The sequence below is a fragment of the Orbicella faveolata genome, unplaced genomic scaffold, assembly GCF_042242905.1.
Source record: "Orbicella faveolata isolate gen_17 unplaced genomic scaffold, um_ofav_v1 contig_1, whole genome shotgun sequence".
Classification (NCBI taxonomy): domain Eukaryota; kingdom Metazoa; phylum Cnidaria; class Anthozoa; order Scleractinia; family Merulinidae; genus Orbicella; species Orbicella faveolata.
In genome coordinates this window covers 7889516-7909502 of record NW_028301536.1, presented here as the reverse complement: position 1 = coordinate 7909502, position 19987 = coordinate 7889516, and the positions used below count along the sequence as shown (strand labels likewise).

Below are 19987 nucleotides of genomic sequence, written 5' to 3'. Positions count from 1 at the left end.
GGAATTCCTCCCTAGACACCTGGATTAAACAAAACTCTGCAAAATCCTCTCATAAAGAACAATTTAAATAAAAACAGAGATGAAATGGCAGGCCAACCATACAAAAACAATTTCCTAAGATGTTCATGAGATGTACACAAAAGAAAACTATATGAGCGGTCCTGAGTTGCGCGTGACTTACAGGCGTGGTGCATCTTATTTTGCGTTACTAATCGCAGTACCTTCTGGTTGCTGCCTTTGTCTTTTAATGTAATCAATTGCGTCCATCCCATTCCTGTTGTTTTTGAGGATATTCATGATTAAATTTGAGCCTTAGTTTCTTCTAGAGCCTTTGGGTATTTGTTTGACAAACGGTATGATCAATCTATAAACGCTCGCACTATTAATGAACAACGCTCCTTTTGGATGCCTTTCTGGTATGTAGGAAAGCATACAAGCAAGGTTCTTGCATGTAAAGCTTTTCCCAGTATACCTTTCATGGTCATTCACCAATGCAATGAGTCACACATTCAATTGTATAGCCAATATATCCCTATCCCCGATAACGTAATATGCGGCAAGGTTGTATAAACCCTTTTCGTGGTGCTGGTTCCCTTGCGTTTTATAGGAAAGACCTGAAATTTTTATCACTTATTTCTACTGTAGTAATGTCTAGATTGGTTGCCCTTTTGTTTCTGATCTCTAAAGAAATTAACCCGAAATCACTTGCTGGAACTTCTAGCAAATAGGGACCTTTTGTAACGTTGCCACTTTTAAGACATGGGTAACTTAAAACATTCGCCAAAAAGTCAGAAAACATCCAATTCACTTCTCGTTTTCTTTGTGAGATTCACAAAAGACGTCTAAAACTTTCCTGATAATTTTGTGGATGCTGGTTCATTCAAAGTGGCTCAGTCACTTTTTGAAACTGACGATACAAAAAACGGGCTTTTTCCGAATCCTGATTCTTTTCATGGACATGAAAAGTCATATACATACACGACAAAATTTTCTGGGACGCAATATCTTGAATTTAAATTACTGTGGTAATTAAGAGAATCGTGTGGCATATAAATGGTAAGGTAATAGCTACAACTTCGTACAGAAATCGATCTGAAGGCTTTTTAAAAAGTGCTTACCACGGTGTAGGGACCTTTTGTAACCCTCTTGCCATAATAAAGCGTCTTAATCTCTTTGATTTTAAAGTTATTTGTTGAATGTTGGTGTGCAAGTGCTTCATTGTGAAAGGCTTCCACTGACAACATGTTGTGCGTTAACTCGTAAAAATGGACAAATTATTGCAAAAGGAGGCAAAAGTTACAAGTGCCTGACGATACCTATGGAGAGAGAGAGAGAGCCATAAGAACGGGCACTTTTGTAACCCGATAGGGAACTTTTGTAACGAAGGTAGGGAACTTTTGTAACCTAGGGCACTTTTGTAACGTCATTGGGGCACTTTTGTAACTCTTGATAGGGCACTTTTGTAACAATAGGGCACTTTTGTAACAATATAGGGCACTTTTGTAACAATATAGGGCACTTTTGTAACAATATAGGGCACTTTTGTAACAAACTGGCACTTTTGTAATTATGAGCATTTTTGATTCTTTTGTTCCCGTTTTTAAAGCCTGGTTTTACTAGCGACTCTAGCACAAGCGCAAACACAAACTCAAGCAACAGGGATGACTCAAGTGAAAACGCAATTTGACCCAAACACATGCACAAGCAAAATCATCCGAACCTTCCAAACTGTTTAGGCGCGAGGTGATCTGGATCCAGTATTTTCATTGGCCAAACATAACCAGGTGTGGTAAATATCCTTGTGTTTGTGTTATTACTGAGCGATACTTCATTTTCACTTGTTGCAGCATAAGCATAAGCGCAAGCGCAAGAAAAGGAAACATTTTGATCCTTGTACTTGTAGCCTGCGTTTGTGCTTTTGCCCGCGTCAAGGCCGTTTTCATTATAAAGTAAGAATTACTGTGCTTGCGCTTGTGTTTGCGCTTGTGCTTGCGCTTGTTCACGCACTTGTGCCTCCGCTTGTGCTTGTGGCTGCACTTGTGCTTGTCCATGCTCTTGTTCTTGTGCATGCGCTTGTGTTTGCGCTTGTGCTTGTGGATGTGCATGCGCTTGTCTTTACGCTTGCACTTGCACTTGTGCATGCGCTTGTGGTCGCGCTTATGGTTGCGCTTGTGCTTGCGCTTGTGTTTGCGCTTGTGCATGCGCCTGTGCTTGTGTGCTTGTGCTTGCCCTTGTGCCTGCGTTTGTGCTTGTGCATGCGCTTGTGCTTGTGTTTGCACTTGTGTTTACGCTTGCATGTGCACTTGTGCTTGTGCATGCGCTTGTGTTTGTGCTTGTGCTTGCGCTTGTGCCTGCGTTTGTGTTTATGCATGCGCTTGTGTTTGCACTTGTGTTTACGCTCGTGCGTGCACTTGTGCATGCGCTTGTGTTTGTGCTTGTGCCTGCGCTTGTGCTTGTACATGCGCTTGTGCATTCGCTTGTGTTTACGCTTGTGCTTGCGCGTGTGCTTGTGCATGCGCTTGTGCTTGTGCATGCGTTTGTGCTTGTGCCTGCGCTTGTGCTTTTGCATACGCTTGTGTTTGCGCTTGTGTTTACGCTTGTGCTTGCACTTGTGCATACGCTTCTGCTTGTGTTGCTAGTGAAAATAAGACTTGAGAAATCAGGTTATCCACATGATAAACTGTGATAACCTTAAGTACACTTATCTCACTTTATTCATTTCTTTTTTTGATTAATAATGAACGAGAATTTCCAAGTAGTTCAAATTGAAGCTGAAGCACACATTTTTAAAATTTTAATTAATTTTATTACTCCCTGTGCTGCTCAGAAATTTTCAAAGAACAAGGTGCAATTTAGTTACTCTTGTTAACATAACTGGAACTAACATATGCATTTATTTCATAGGAAATCAACTACAACAAAATAAATAGCTTGTTGATGCTGATGGGATGTGATAAACTTGCAGGCTTGTTTAGTTGCCCATATTCTGCACTCTGTTTAAAGAAAATAACTGGAAATTTTCAAAGTCGGGCGTTTTGGCTATCCCAGCTTGCTGAATACAACTAAAGTTGAAGTCTACAATCTTTGTAGCAATAAATGTGATTGCGCTTTCTCAAGTCAAATTGTTGGCAAGACATACCGTGAAAAGAGGGGCAATAGATGTAACGTACCTGAAGTCCCATACATTTCCCCTTGAGGTATTCCCTTAAAGCCTCGGCTAGAAAAGTGTGATTTTTTGGCTTGTAAAGATGACACGATTTTGGAAATATCGCGCCACCAATGTATGTTAAGAATCATTCAAGTAAACTACCATTGGCTGTTGTAATTACCAAAGTTTCGTGCTGAAAAGGTATTGAAAAACATTCTATTATCTCTGTCTTTAATATTTACTCATTGGAACCGAACGTGTCTTAAACATTAGAGAGTTTAAGCATAGCGGTTACGGCAGACGGTAAATGGCAAAGATTACCGCTGATTTTTTATTCTTTTCTTCTAATCCTTAAATAAATCACACAAAAAATAGAAAAATGTCTTCTTTTATTCACTGCAAATACAAATATTTTCACTCTCTAGTGTACGGACAGCTGAAGACAGGCGGCAAAAGTTCCTTTTTTGCTGTTTGCCGTAAACGTCATGCTTAACCTCCCTATTAACTCAACCCAATGTGAACAAGATACCATAGTTGCAAATAACTTGCCATACAAGAATTTTATAACAAATCGAGGTACAGACAGCCAGGGAGAGGTGTAGTCCGCGATAACCCCTGATCGCCTTCTTCAATGGGCCTATTTAAGATTGTGCCTGGCAACTTATTGCAACCTTTGGGAATGTGAAAAAACTTCGTAGCAAACAATCAAATACGTGACGCTTTTTCTCTGCATAGAGAAACTTAATTTTGAAAACAACTTTTCAGATTTAGCAGAAATGTATTTTCAGTAACTGCGATTATCTTATATAAGTTTCCTTTTGGTAGGAACAAGTTAGCTGCAATTTACTAGAACAATCTGGACAGGCATACTGTTAACTAAAAATGTTGAACCCACTCGCCTTGCTTGTTAGCAGTGGTAAGTTTAAGGGCCCATCAACTGATTCATGCACGCACTTCTACGCCATGAAATACAATAACCTACCTCATTTATCAGGCAAAATATCTGAGTGATTAATAAGGCGAGCTTTTTGATGAGCCGAACAAAGACATATACACCTGATACACGTGGCGTAGTGCAGCGTAGTGCGGTGCAGTGCAGTGTAGTATACAAGTGCGACCGTGCGTTGGAGCTAAACGACTGCGCTTTTTGAGCTACTCGAAAAATTCAAAATAATCGAGACTAATAAAATAAAGTTACCTAAAAATAACACTAAAACCCATAGAAAAGGAGATGGTTTCTTAGTATAGCCTTTAGCGAGTAACACTAATAACGTATGACTTATGTAAATTTTTTAAGAGGAAAAGGGGGCGTTAGCATTTATTCAGCCGCTCCCTTTTACATCTTAACCAAACCCTTACTGGGAATTCCTCCCTAGACACCTGGATTAAACAAAACTCTGCAAAATCCTCTCAAAAAGAACAATTTAAATAAAAACAGAGATGAAATGGCAGGCCAACCATACAAAAACAATTTCCTAAGATGTTCATGAGATGTACGCAAAAGAAAACTATATGAGCGGTCCTGAGTTGCGCGTGACTTACAGGCGTGGTGCATCTTATTTTGCGTTACTAATCGCAGTACCTTCTGGTTGCTGCCTTTGTCTTTTAATGTAATCAATTGCGTCCATCCCATTCCCGTTGTTTTTGAGGATATTCATGATTAAATTTGAGCCTTAGTTTCTTCTAGAGCCTTTGGGTAGTTGTTTGACAAACGGTATGATCAATCTATAAACGTTCGCACTATTAATGAACAACGCACCTTTTGGATGCCTTTCTGGTATGTAGGAAAGCATACAAGCAAGGTTCTTGCATGTAAAGCTTTTCCCAGTATACCTTTCATGGTCATTCACCAATGCAATGAGTCACACATTCAATTGTATAGCCAATATATCCCTATCCCCGATAACGTAATATGCGGCAAGGTTGTATAAACCCTTTTCGTGGTGCTGGTTCCCTTGCGTTTTATAGGAAAGACCTGAAATTTTTATCACTTATTTCTACTGTAGTAATGTCTAGATTGGTTGCCCTTTTGTTTCCGATCTGTAAAGAAATTAACCCGAAATCACTTGCTGGAACTTCTAGCAAATAGGGACCTTTTGTAACGTTACCACTTTTAAGACATGGGTAACTTAAAACATTCGCCAAAAAGTCAGAAAACATCCAATTCACTTCTCGTTTTCTTTGTGAGATTCACAAAAGACGTCTAAAACTTTCCTGATAATTTTGTGGATGCTGGTTCATTCAAAGTGGCTCAGTCACTTTTTGAAACTGACGATACAAAAAACGGGCTTTTTCCGAATCCTGATTCTTTTCATGGACATGAAAAGTCATATACATACACGACAAAATTTTCTGGGCCGCAATATCTTGAATTTAAATTACTGTGGTAATTAAGAGAATCGTGTGGCATATAAATGGTAAGGTAATAGCTACAACTTCGTACAGAAATCGATCTGAAGGCTTTTTAAAAAGTGCTTACCACGGTGTAGGGACCTTTTGTAACCCTCTTGCCGTAATAAAGCGTCTTAACCTCTTTGAATTTAAAGTTATTTGTTGAATGTTGGTGTGCAAGTGCTTCATTGTGAAAGGCTTCCACTGACAACATGTTGTGCGTTAACTCGTAAGAATGGACAAATTATTGCAAAAGGAGGCAAAAGTTACAAAAGTGCCTGACGATACCTATGGGGAGAGAGAGAGAGAGAGAGAGAGAGAGAGAGAGAGAGAGAGAGAGAGAGAGAGAGAGAGAGAGAGAGAGAGAGAGAGAGAGAGAGAGAGAGAGAGAGAGAGAACGGAAAAAAAGTTATTTACCAGCTTATGGTCAGTCTGTGTAGTGAAAAACTGTGACCTTAGATTTGAAAATGCTCTCCTTGGCCTACGGGCAGCATTTTCAAGACCTTATTCACAATTTTTCACTATACGGACCTCCCAGCCAGCAAATGACTATATATACATGTAAGCCATACCTGTTCTCTGGAAGACATTTCTTGTATTTGAGCTACCATACTATTCTTGAAACTTTGCATTTGATCTTGAAGTTCTACAGATTCCTCTGCCTTTTTGGAAACAAGGGTTCCTGTAAATGTATTATTATTAGATCAAGTTAGATCACAAAATAACTCCTCAGCATGCACAAAAAACTGATAGTGCAGGGCTAGGGTATTTTGCAGTCAGACTAGTCTTGTCTGAGAGGCAAACTAAGAGTTTTGAGGATACTCCAAATACATAGGTACAGTAACAGATTGCTTGTAAAACATTTTTAGGGGGCTAGTAAGAACACTTTTTGGGATGGATCATTATCAAAATAACATGTACAAGTAAAAAGTAAAATGCCAAAAATTAGCTTGCCACAGGCATACTATAATCCATAAAATGTCTTAGAGGCTTTTTTGTGGCTACAAGTCTCCGAGAATACTGTTAAGTAACAGTGAAAAACTGTAAAAAAAAACTCAACATGCTGCATTAACTGGAGTATAAAATAAGAATTTTTTTAGCCTTCATGGGCTTACTATAAGGAGGGTAGATTGCTAGAGGGATCTTTGGGGCAAACTTTCTAGCATGGAAGAGGAAATGAAAAGAAATTAACAATCCTATAAAAACTGGTGACTTACTTACCCAAAGTTTTCCTCATTGCATCAAAGAATACAAAGTTTTCTCCCTGAAACTGGTTTAAATTCTGCTTGGCTGTTTTAATCAAGTGCCTGCAGTCCTCTCCAAATGTATCTCGAGCATTCACATTGTGAGCTTCAACATTGTGCTTGCGATCAAGTTTTAGGTGAAGTCCGTCTACATCAGAGATACTATCTTCTACAACATGCAGAAGAGTTGACGCCTGAGAATGCAAATAATTTTCAGTTTTGCTGTGTTCGTCAACAAGGTATTGATTTTGATCTCTCTCTAAAATTGTTGTTCTTAGAGTGTGTTTAGTTTCCTTCAAACTGCAATTGGTCTTCCTCAGTTCAGTGTCCTTTTCTTCGAGCTCCATGCACCTTTCCTCAAGCTCTTGCTGTGTGTCTGTGAAGAGTTCACTTAACTTTCTCATTTCTTCCTGGAGAACAGAGATTTTTGCCTCTCTTTCGGCATTCAGCTCTTGTTGAGATTTCATCTCTTGTTGCATAGCTCTGGATTAAAATAGTGGAAATTAAATTAATAATAAATTAAAGTTATTTATAATTAGATTATAGTGCAGTTAGGAACTTGCTACTTCAGTTAAAATGTGTTAATTGCCTGACATAAACCCTTTAATTTATGAAAGTGATATTTTAAAGAATGAAACTTTAATTAGATCTAGAGGACATAATTTTACATGTAGTAAGAAGTAAATCTTCTGGCTGCTCTTTAGTGGATTGAGTGCAGCATGAAACTTACAAAAAAAGGGGGACATGCATATATTCTACCAGTATGTACGTACAGTCCTTAATGTTGTACATTACCATACCCAAATTTACAATTACTGTATGTACATGTAGCTAATCAGAAGCTGTGTCTACTTTCCTGATATGCTGCAATATCAAGTCACTGACATGATATGGCTACGAATTTAGAATTTATCAACTGAAATTAAAACTAGTTTTATCATCAAGTGACATGGGGATGCAGCTCTCAGAAGTTACAAGTATTCAAGATTACAGCAAATGTGGTGTACATACAGAAAATTTTCCTCAGCTATATAAATGCCATTCTTTTCTCTTGCTGCCAGAAGATCTTTCTTCAGTTTTTCAATTTCCTCAGTGTATTCCTGAAAGGTAAGATAATGGATATATTAGTAAGCCAGAATGAATGGCCACATGGAAAGGGCTTTTAAAAAGAAGAGATGCCTACAAAATTCACAAGCTCCTACACAGCAGCAATAGGGGAATCTTTGTTTACAATATTTGCCTCATTACCATAAGCGATACAGTTTCTGATGGAGCTACAAAGAGATTAACACTGAATATTGAAAGGGCACAGCATGATTAACTGTCCCAAGGAATTTGAACGCGATGTATTGAATACTTTTTGTGCAACGCGGGTTTACAAGCTCAAAATTTTGCAAAGAATGTATGAGGTCATTAGCGCTTTTGCCACAAAGAAATTTTGATGTTTTTGAAAGCCAATTTCTCCTTGAATATTACACCCAAAGAGCCAAAAATTTCACCACTTACTAAGTTTCACAAGCTCTTTAAGTTTTTGTAGTAAAATCGTGCCTAGCATGATGCCTTCTATGCGCAAAGTCGTATGTTAATGAGGACAAATGTAAACAATGACGTCAGCAAAGATTCGCCTATATCACCAACCTTCTTCAAAAGTGATAATTATGCGTGAAGAATTGCTTGATCATACCTTGATTAAAGTTCGCTTGGTGAGTTTTTGATTCACTTCTGGCCTGTTAAGGATGTTCTTGGCTCTGTGTGCATAGTCCAATGTGCTAAGGGTTTCCTAGGCCATGAAAGTATAACTTCAAAACATGTATCACTAATATATAATAATGACATTATTAATAAAAGCATTGATTTTTGAAGACTGTACTGTTTCAAGGAGTTGTGGTCATGTGATGTGATATTTCTAGATAGGGCCGCACGTGCCTATTTAGCAACATCTCCAACTTGTTAATATCATTATAATTTAGTTTACTTAGCTCTTGAGTAAGTTAGTTAGCTGAGCTAAGTTAGCTCCACAGAAGGTTGTAAGTCAAACTAAAACTAATTGTTAATTAAAATGGTACTTAAAGTTAAAAAGTGAGCTATGAAGGATGCAAGGGCATTGGGAGCAATCTGCAGGCAAAGTTTAGGCCACCAGTGTACCAAGCCCTTTACTTGTTTATATTTCTTTCTTAACATGCATGCTCAGTGCATGACATCTTGAGGCACTTTGACATGAGGTGTGTGAGCAGTAAGGATATACAGAAACAATGGGCACAAATGCCCTTAAGGTGGTACTATGATCAAATTTTTCCCCCTTGATTTTTTAGGTGTATTATATAAAATTCCATGAAAGAATGAAAACACCATTTACCGTTTGCAAATATCTGCATTAGTTCCGGAGATATTTAAGGTATCATGGTAGGTGGATTGACAATGTTTGGAAATCGCGCTCTTACGCTGGCGCTTTGGAAGAAAACCCCATCAACCCATACATTTTCTGAAAGCTTAATAGTTATAGAAAACAATCATATCTTTAAAATTTTCTAAAAAATTATTGTTGCAGTTAAATTAAAAGAAATACCCAGAAACACTGCTTTGCTAAACTGGTTTGAACCCACGCATGAATTATCGTAGTGGCGCTATTAACAATGGAAATGTTTTCTCATACATCACCCCCAAAAAGGGTGTCTGCAATTTTCCAGATGTGGGTTGGTTTTTTTCTACACCCTCCTAAACTTTGATATTTTCAATGCGGATGTTTCCTTCTACTAAAGAGGTCATAACTTTGAAATGGAAGTGAAATTAAACAAAGCCCGACACCTTTTTTGAAGGAGGTATCCTGAAACATACCTGCCAATTTTCAGCCAATTCCATTGAAGACGCCCGTAAACGAACTAAAAATGTTCCTCCTTATATGCAGTTTTATTTTATTTAGAAAAAGACGAAAAACCATTTATGAGATTGGTATGATTAGGTGTTAAAAATCCCCTCTGCACTGACACATGTCAGCATGGGTCAGTTTACCACAACAAAGCCTTATGACAACTTGAAATAAACAGACGTCTACAATTCCCCGTCGCAGTGAAATACAGATTATACAGTATTTAAACTGCTGTGACAACTTGAAATAAACAGACGTCTACAATTCCCCGTCGCAGTGAAATACAGATTATACAGTATTTAAACTGCTGTGAGTTCTTTTACTAGGAAGATTTCGTTGGTGGCGTTGGTATTATGTTGCTTGAGTTTAGGCTTCATCGTTCTCCAGACGTTTTTTGAAATCATGCCTCGTGAAGCCAAAAGAGGAAATCTTGACGTCTACATCTGCGCTTGACTCCTCATTGTGGAAGTTTCAGAATTGCGTCTCCTCTACAGCAATTTCGTGTGATGAACACTTGTTGTAGTTTGTCCTTCAGCTTCATTGGTGGGGCTAGTGTCCTCGAGTTCCTTCAATCATTCTTCTTGGTTACAGTGTGAGCTGTGGGTCGCTCAGAGGCAAAGATCTTATTAGATGCTGAACCTGTGGGTTACACCAGATTTTCGCCTCTCCGGCATCTTCAAAGACGAAAAATGTAAAAGAAGTTTTCTTGGGTTTTCGTTCTGATGCTTGTGATGAAAGAACCAGATCAAGAACAATTCGCGTGCTGAAAATATCACACCGCAGTCCACTTTACAAGTGACAACTGGTGGTGAATTGTATTTAGAGGTGTCAACGTGCCATATGGGGTTAATGAGATTCAAAAATAGTTTTTCTTTTTATCTTAAAAACTAAAAAAGCTTTTCTTCCCATTCTTTTTGCAAAATATTTATCTCAGTCTTCTCAATCTGAACAGCCAAAAAAATATTTTTCGCATTTTTTGGAAAAATTCACCTACCATGATACCTTAAGATTGAAAAAAAAATGTGTAAAATATGCAAATGAGATGACTGATGAAGTCATACACTCAACCCAATTTTATATCAAGTATATAAATAGAGCTATCTTGGTCAATTTGCAGCACAGACCATTGAAACTTGGTAGGCTAATAATTCCACAGGATACACACCTACAGCTATAAAAAATTCTGTTCCCATGGCAACTCACTCTTTTCCAGTCCCCTCTTGAATTCAATATGTTAGTGATTTTCAGGTTGCAAAACATTAAATGAGGCCACAAACTTGAGCTAATACATTTATATGCTTGCTGGATCAAGCAAGGCACCATTTGCAAATATCAAAATGGAATGCCAAAGGTGGCCAGAAATGCCTTTACTATTGGGGAGGTCTGAAACCCAGTATGTTGCCATGGTAACCAAACTGTTAAGCTCATATTGTGGCGCACATTTAGTAGAATCTTACGGCAAAGAATCAAACATTTCTGATACAAATTGGCTGAGATACGTTTTTTCATCATATTTGATCAAAATTAGGTTGAGTGTATGATGTCATCACTGGGCTGATTTGCATATTTTAAAAACTGGAATGAAAAGAGATATTTGAATATAGTAAACAGCATTCTTCTTCTCACACACACTACTTGTTTATGTTTTAAAATGGCTGTGATAGGAAAGATGAGATTTTCGTCATAGTACCACTTTAACAGGGCTGTCAAATGCTGTAACCTGTAACACCTTGTCTTGCTCTAGCTATGACTGCATATGTTTGATCGGCAGTTATGCTGCTGGTCCTGTTTTAATTAAAACTAACATTACCAGATTTTATCTTAAACAAGGATCATCCACTCCCAACAATCTAATGGGGAGAGTTAAGACAATATGGGAATCGTGTGTGTTCTGAGCAAGACCCTTCGTCCCTTTTCAAAGGGTTGCAAATTGGCATGTTTGGTTTTTCACAGAAAGAGACTGGAGCCCAAAGTGTTGCCATGGCAACAACGCAGAAGTTGTCATTCTGTTTCTTTTGTGATGCACATTTGGGGTGCCAAGTTTGAAAAACACTGCTCCAATATTTCTAGAGATATTCTTGATTCAGTGTTTTACTGTTCAAGTGGAACCACCATCCCGTATGACGTCATCACTTTCCTCATTTGCACAATACAAAAACGTAAATATCTCTAGAACGAAAAAAGATATTCCAAAAAGGGAAAACGCCATTCTTCTTTGCTTTGAAAAGCCTCAAATAAGCAGATATTATATTTTACTTCATAGGCACTTTAAGCTTACTATGAGTCATGCCGCAATTTCTGTCTTTAAATTAGAAGCTGGGCTAACCATGTTTTATAATGGTAATCTTTAACTTACCTCCAAGTTGCAAAGAGCTGGTGATATGGTAGCAATTATGGACGTTTTTGTGCGACCACCAAGAGAATCTTGTAGCAGCCTTGTTAATTTGCTTTCTCTGTTGAAAACAGCAAGTATTCTTCATGACACATTCATTTGCCAACACTTATCATAGATTGAAATCTTTTAACAAAGAAATCTGTGGTACACATTCCAAGCCATGTAAAAATCTCTGAATTGAGCCCTGTAATATTGTTGCATACAGTCTGACAACTAAAAACTGAGATGTGTGTATTTAGGTACAGTAGCACACTGATTCCCAGCCTAAGAGCAACTAAAAGGTAAGACCTGAGCTAAAAATTGACACTCTTTTGAGTGAGACATTACAGATTGGTGTTTCTGATTGGCTAAATGACACCAAAATTTTGCCATCAATCAATTATAGATACTGCCTTGGACAGCATGCAAAGACGATCTGTAGTGATGTTTGATGGCCCACTGAAGTCCAGTGGATTTTGCAGTCAGACTCCAGTGGACTCTTCCCTTCACTTTCCCGAAAGGCAAATGAAGTTTTTTGGAATAAAATGAGATGAAGTTTCCACGTACCAATTTAATTTTAAATAATTGGTCATCCTACTAGTAAGAAGTTCTTTGATGCTAGTGAGACTGTTACATGTACAGCTTGCACAAAGTGTAAGCTTGAAAGTTTTTTAATCACTGCATCTTGTTTGGATCTTTGTAGTGTACAGTCATTCTCAAACTGTTCAAAGTTAAATTGCTAATCAAAATTATGTTTGTCCATAAATCTCTTATTATAATTTACTTCAATTAAAATATACTTGCTCATTGTATTTCATTTATTTTTATGTCATGACGTGTACCTGTAAGGAATGTGTGGGGCTCTTTCCACCAGTGATGTAATCACCCTTCCTAGTGTTAACAAGCTCTGATTAATTGTGCCTGAAAGAAAGGGAAAAGGAATATAAAATTTGATTGTTACATTACATAACTAGGAAACCTGTAAGTTCCATTTATAAACAATACCCCCTCTTCTTGTTAGGATATTCTCAGAGCAAATTTGGCAATGGCCAAATCTACCATGATATTATATTCTGTTGAAAAATGTATTATTAATGGGAAATGATCAACAGTGGTAAGCTGATGGTCTTAATTATCAATAACAGACAAACCTGTATATAACGGCCCTGTATATAGTGGTCACCCTGTGTATAATGGTCACTGAACAACTTCCCAAAAATCGTCCCTTATATTTACTGTTAAGTTGACCTGCATATAGCGGTCACCTGCATATAACGGACGCGGTCACCCTTTAGACTTCCTGAATCCACAATTTCATTATCTTTAACCTGTATATAATGGTCACGAAATTGGGTTACGATTAACGAATAATGACAAGCTTTATTCATGAGCTCGTTAAATAGCAGCCACCAAGGCAGGGGTCTCACAAAAATACAAATATTTGTACTAAACACAACTACTAATACATGTCATCGCCTACTTCCGACACATATGCTTGTGGCAGATAACATTAAAGTGCTGTCGCTTTCAAACAACAGTTACTGTAACTGTAACACAATCGTACCACACTGTTTTCACTTTCGTCATAGTTCCCTAATTATATCACTGTACTGTACTTATCTGTTTCAGATTGTTGTCACTAAATGTTAATTGAATGAATTTCCACTTAAAAACGTTGTTCTTTAGCTTTTAGTAGACTTTTTCTTCCCTAAAAGTACACCATGGACATTTTATGGGCCTTTTTTTATTGTGTTTATTGCATTGCTGTTACTCATTATTGTCAATAAAATGTAATTGGGTGAATATTTGCACATAAAAATGCTATTTATTGACTTCCAGGGGAATTTAAAGGAAACCTGTGTACAGTGGTCACCCTGTATAAAATGGGCACCTGACCATTTCCCAAGGGTGGCCGTTGTATATGGGTTTGACTGTAATAATATCATAATATGCCTCAGCCTGTCTTGCTTCATAAACTACTGTAAACTTCTGAAAGTAACCACCCTCATTACTTTCGGAAATAGCAGCCTTTGGGGCTTGTTACTTTTGTGGGGTCGTTACTTTCAAGGGGTCATTACTTCAATGGAGCAACAAACGCTATATAAGATTGAAATGGCTGAGCTCTTTTTACGAAAAAAAAAGATGAAATTCCACATGGGTAGGCTCTTCATGTCTAGACTTTGTTGTAAGTGGTCGGCACGAAAGCAAGTCAGACACAGCAACTGTTTGTAATTAATGACGCACTGCTATTTTGTAGTCTGTTTATTAAACAATATTTTAGTGCCCTCCTTTCAATACATGCTCCTGTTGAAAATGATTTTAATTTGAATCAAAGTTTCCTATGGTACATTCATCTTACTTCACAGATTTTGTTTTAACATGGTGCAACATAAACTGATAAAGTCCAAATTGACATTTCACAAGGCTTTGTGGTGTAAGTGATACCTTCCCTTGCTGTGGAGTGCTTTAACTTTCACCTGACTATTGATTGAAAAAATAAATATGCTATTGAACTTGGTCTCACTGTTTTCAGAGAGGAGGGAATGGGTGGGCTTGCTACTTAACACAATTAACACAATTTTTTAACGTTACTTTCAGGGGGTCATGACTTCCGAAAGTTTACGGTATAAGTTAAAAGAAGAACTACATTATTTTATGTGATCAAATATAAATCTTCACTGCATCTCTCACAGATGTCTCACATTTTTCAAACAGTTAAAATCTATATGTTGTGGTTCAATATTACCTAATGTCCTTTGGTACAATTTGTTATTTTCCTGTTTAACATACATCATTTTAATAACATATTACCATACAGTAGAGAAAGGAAAATATCAAACTTTACCAAGGGTAAAATTAAGCCACAACATACTCTGTATACCATTCATAGTCATGTAGTAATAATTTCCACTTCATACCTGCTTCTCTAAGCCTCTTGTCCACAGCTCCTGATCTTCCAACATTTTCACTTCCTGCCAAATCCACCTGTCACAAATATGGGTTATTGACTGAGGATGTAGCCATGACAAGATGACTGGAAATTGATCATGGTTTTTTCTTTTGCACACTTTTTACTGGACTGCGCTGCAGTCAAGGCCCCCTACCACCACCACCTCCCCCACTCCCCCCCCCCCCCCGCAAAAAAAGAGAAAATTAAAACAACTGGACTTGTTGCAAGGACTCCTCGTATAATGTATGTGCCAATCTATATACATGCATGACATTAGGAAAACAATTTTCTCGCAGGAGAAGGAGTGAAATCTTACTTACCAAGTTCAGCTTTCCAATCTTCAGTAATTCCTCACCACTGACAGAATTCTCTTTGATGTGAATGGTAACCGAGAAAACGGAATGGGAACGACTAAAAAAAGGAATTTAACAAAAATTTCTTCAATAAATTGTTTAAAAATACCTACATCCCAGGCATTTTGCTCTACACTATAATTCCTTTAGTTGATTCAAAATACAATTTTTAACAGTTTCTCCTCACCCCACACCCCAACTCAATGCCTCTTTGAAGGAAGTTTCTTTGAGGTGAGAATTCTATTTTAACAAACAAAAAAATTCCTAAACCAGCAAAACATTTTCTTTCCAAGAAGAGCTCTTTGGGGGTTGACGTTTGTTAGATGTATCCTAACGATCCCAGCTGGCAAATTCCATATTCATGATGGTAAAACATCAGTGTTACTCAAATGTGTTAAGTATCAAGTGGATGATTCTGTGTTCTGTGTTCCTCTCAGAATCGTACTATGGACTCTAATCTCATCTATTCCATTCATAGATGGGGAACATGCAGTAAGACAGCAATGTTCAATCTTTTTTAGCCTAAACTTGTGCACAATGAAGTATATTTTACAGCGTCCAGCAGCCCATTTTTGATCAGGTCTTTCAGCAGAAATGTCAGGCTAAGGTCAACTTTGTAACAGAATGCATGACACAAACCGGCTTGCTTCTTTTCGATTGCAAATAATTATTACCTATCATCATAAAGTCAACTGAGGCTTCACTTGATTCATAAAGAGGCTATGTATGGTTACGGTTAAAATGGCCAATATACCATATCGGTCACAACATGCTTACCTTGAATGTGCGTTCATAAGAGTTGCTGCTGTTTGTCGCTTAGCTCTACCTCTTTCAAGAATGTTGTACACATCATCTTTGTCATGGACTACAAGCTCTTCCAGACCTTGGATGACGACTGAACCCTAAAGAAAAATACACCAAGTGTAAGAATAATGGTGAGTTGGGATGAACAATATTTTAACTTAAGCAGTACTAAAGGAGGCTTGGTAACACTAATCTTTTTTCAATCAGAAAAAAAAACAGCTTTTTTTTTTTTTGATATTATAAGGCAAGGAGCTGTGGTCTAAGAAAAATTGTGAGGAGCCCAAAGGCTCCTAACCATGAAATCCTGGGTGCCCAGCAATTAAGCTTATATAAAAAAATAAGTTTTTCCAGTCGCCTCAAGACAAAAGTTAGTCACCTGTGACACCTGGGCACTTCCAGAGCACAGCCCTGTAAGGCCCCATCCACAATACACCTATAAAATAAAGCTGTATTTTTTCTGGCATAGTGTGGACAGGGCCTAAATCTGTTTAGCACCGGCACACTGGTTGTCTGTAATCAAACATCTACAATGTACTGTACATAAGTTATCAGAACCTGACAACAGAACATGCATTGCATGATGGTAAAGGAAATATGAAAGACAGTGGTTATTTATACTATAATTTTATTTTGTTATTGTTCAAGCATGACAAGGTCAGGACTCTAAGAAAGGAGTCTTCAGGTACCAGAATGATATTTTCTTACCTTACGAGTTGAGTCTTCAAAAAGACGCATCTTTTGATTGTCCATACTCAAGCTCAGTAAATCAAATAGCTCTTCATTATATATCTCTAAAAATGAGACTCGGACAGAGAACTCACAGTCCTGAAAAACAATAATTAAAAATTCATCATTTGCTCGTTCATCTCAATTCATTTTTTTTAGCTTTCTGCTTCCTGTTTAACTGAATATCCATTATACATGTATGTATTTTTTTCTTAAAATAGCTGCTGAGAACTGAGTATCAACAAGATCTGAACATTTCTTTTCAGTTTTGCTCAATGAAAACCACACTCCAAGATTAAGCATAAACTTAACTTACAGTTTGACTGTTCAATTTCTCTAGCAACTGATGCATGGTCCGTGGAATGATTCCAGCTGAAGGATCCTAGAATTGTATAAACACAGTGAGAAAAGGAATTCAGAGAGATTTACACGTAGGAAGCAGGGATTTCATCAACTGACAAAGTTATGTAAGGGTGTAATTACTGGTGCAGTATATAAATTTCCAAGTACATTACATGTATATGTTAGTCATTGTTGTTAGCTGTTATGTTTCTAAGGATAAGTTGTTCACCTCTTCCCAAGAACAATCTTCTTGACTTCTCTCTCCTTCCATGGTATATGTCTTCCCTGTTCCAGTCTGACCATAGCTAGAAGAGACAGATTATGCTTAATAAATAACTGCCCCTCTGTGTGGAACATATAAGCACCAAATCAAACGCTTTTAAATTCAAAGGTTTGGAAAGCACCATGTTAAAAGGTACAGTAGAACCCCGCCTTACCACAACCGCATTAATACCACAACCTCGTTATTAAGGTCACTTTATTCTGGCCCCACCAAACACTCAGTCAGTCATTCTCTTATTTAAAGAACCCCTTTAATGTGGGGTTCCACTGTAAATGTACGTAAAATTTAAGACCTGACTTACGCAAAGATTGTACAGTTGTATCCCATGAGAACTTCGTCTAAGATTGGCACAACAACTGAGCGATAAACATCAATCTGTTTGGTATCAGGGGCAAACACTCGATCAAATGTAAACGTCTTTGTTGTTGATGACAATGAGGAAGTGTTTGCAATGTCATGTTTAACAACTATTTCCCGCTTTGCTGGCTGGCACTTGACCACAGATGGCGAGCCTTCTTTGACCTCTTTTCCATTTCGGGGCCTACAATCACAAAACAATAACAATATTATTAAGAGATATCGATTTGGTGCTTGTACTCAGGAGCTGGGAGCCAGATGGTCAAATGAGTGCTTAGAATGTTCATTTTGTTACACTTGGGATCTGACAATGCATGGTCAGAGTTATGAGCCTGGATCCCAGAGGCTTAAATTTTTCTTGTAGAAAAATGTTTTTGTTAGCTCTTTTTGGTTGAGTATGAGAAAAGTTGAAGGCAGAAAATATAAAGTAACATAAAACCTGACTGAAAAGTTCAAAGAAACTGAGATCATAATTGATGCTGATCCTGGATTATGCTGTACCTAGTACTTTTGCAACTAAAGTCTTGATTTAAACTTTGCATTGAACAACTGGTGTCATGTTGTGTGCACTAAGGCACTTGACACTTTTTATTACAGTCACTTTGTCCCATGGTCACTTCACTCCAACCAAATGTTAGATCGCTCCACAATCAAAGTTACCTCACTCCATACAAACGTTGCCTTGCTCCATGTAAGAAATTAATGAAATATTGCCGTGAACTTTTTGTTTTGATGTTGGACTGATTTTGAAGAAGGCCAAGCTTACACGTACGTCAGTTCAGATTATTAACTTAATGCACTTTCCAGCTGTGTTTGCTTACATTTGGTAACACTAAAAATCATTTCATTCAATTATTTTCCTCAACATGAATTCTTATATGTTTTATCATACCTCTCAGTTAGTACGTGAGCTGTGATTGGTTAATTTTGCTGGCCGTGATCTACTGTATGGCCTGCTAAAATTCAAAGCTATTTTGTTGGCAAAATGTTTCGTGATTTATCATCAAGTGTTCTTAACTTTTTTAGCAAATAAAAGTTTAAAACATTCTTTTACTTCTGAAATTCTGCACTAAAACCTACTAATGACTTACGAGTCACTAAACAACGATTTCAAATTGAGTCGTTTTGCGTTCGAGGTACGTCAGAAATTTGAAGCTGTTCCGCGTGAATAGAAGTCGTTTCCGAACCCGTCAGACACACAGTAGAGATGCAATAAATATCCTACTAACCTCGTTTTCTCGATCCGTACTGTAAGTTACGGATCCTCGTTTTTTTCCCCTTCGATTCATGGTCCGCGCGCTTCGCGCTTGGGCTATAAATCGATGGGGAAAAACTTAGTCCGTAACTTACAGTAGGACCCTCGAACTCGGTTAGTAAGAGGTATGTAATCCCCCAAAAGCCACGATATCACACGGTAGGAATACGGGACGAAGTGTCCTTGCTAATTTGTATTGTTATCGGCCCTATAGTTTTGCTTACTCGTGAGAGTCGACAGGTATATAAAACCAGAAAACATGTCTAAAGACGGGTCGTGGATCGAGATGGGCGTTTTGGCTACATATTTCAAAATATATTTGACTTGATTTCACATTTTGCAAGAAACAAAGTGATGGCACAACCAACACAACGCATTAAGTCTGGTGCCATGTTGATTTGATGATTGATAGACGCATTCCTAGCTTGATTTCCAAAGAGAATTCTTCATCAGATTCTTTCATCCAAATAAGCTGTACATATCCCGACCGTATACGGTTTTAGAGCATGATTTATATGTATGTGCATATCTCTTCCGTTTAATCCATTTCTTCATGGATCAATGGATGGCCACTAAGACACGAAATAAGCTAACATAAAGAAGCCTGAAAGGGAGTCGGTAAGATCCTTTGTAGTGTTGAATGTAGCCATTTTGAACTTACCGACACCGAACAACCACTTGAATATTCTTTTCTTGCGGTGCTTTGCTTTTGACCATCTTGATTTCCCTCCTTAAAGAAAAAACAGTCTTGAACTTTAACAGATTTTACTTAAAATGGACGTAGTAATTTTTTCTGATGACAAATTTGCTCAAGATCCTGAACTTCTCGCCTACTCGTTCGATTCGATTTCGGTGCCAGATTTGAACGGTCCAATGAAATTCAACGGCAAACGT

The 19987-nt window shown here is 37.7% G+C and overlaps 1 protein-coding gene across 1 annotated transcript in view; it reads right to left on the bottom strand.

The window, feature by feature from the left end:
- LOC110045840 (kinesin-like protein KIF11) overlaps nucleotides 1-19959 on the bottom strand; it is a 31877-nt gene extending 11918 nt beyond the window's left edge. Inside the window, exons 1-14 of the mRNA XM_089287631.1 lie at nucleotides 19755-19959; nucleotides 17783-18022; nucleotides 17428-17503; nucleotides 17173-17238; nucleotides 16836-16955; nucleotides 16104-16228; nucleotides 15294-15384; nucleotides 14942-15008; nucleotides 12866-12944; nucleotides 12006-12102; nucleotides 8468-8563; nucleotides 7795-7883; nucleotides 6761-7266; nucleotides 6112-6221 (exon numbers count right to left, since the gene is read on the bottom strand). Of these exons, the coding sequence (XP_089143757.1) occupies nucleotides 6112-6221; nucleotides 6761-7266; nucleotides 7795-7883; nucleotides 8468-8563; nucleotides 12006-12102; nucleotides 12866-12944; nucleotides 14942-15008; nucleotides 15294-15384; nucleotides 16104-16228; nucleotides 16836-16955; nucleotides 17173-17238; nucleotides 17428-17503; nucleotides 17783-18022; nucleotides 19755-19810 (1818 nt within the window). The 5' untranslated portion in view covers nucleotides 19811-19959. The remainder of the gene's footprint in view (nucleotides 1-6111; nucleotides 6222-6760; nucleotides 7267-7794; nucleotides 7884-8467; nucleotides 8564-12005; nucleotides 12103-12865; nucleotides 12945-14941; nucleotides 15009-15293; nucleotides 15385-16103; nucleotides 16229-16835; nucleotides 16956-17172; nucleotides 17239-17427; nucleotides 17504-17782; nucleotides 18023-19754) is intronic.
- Between the last annotated feature and the right edge of the window lie 28 nt (nucleotides 19960-19987).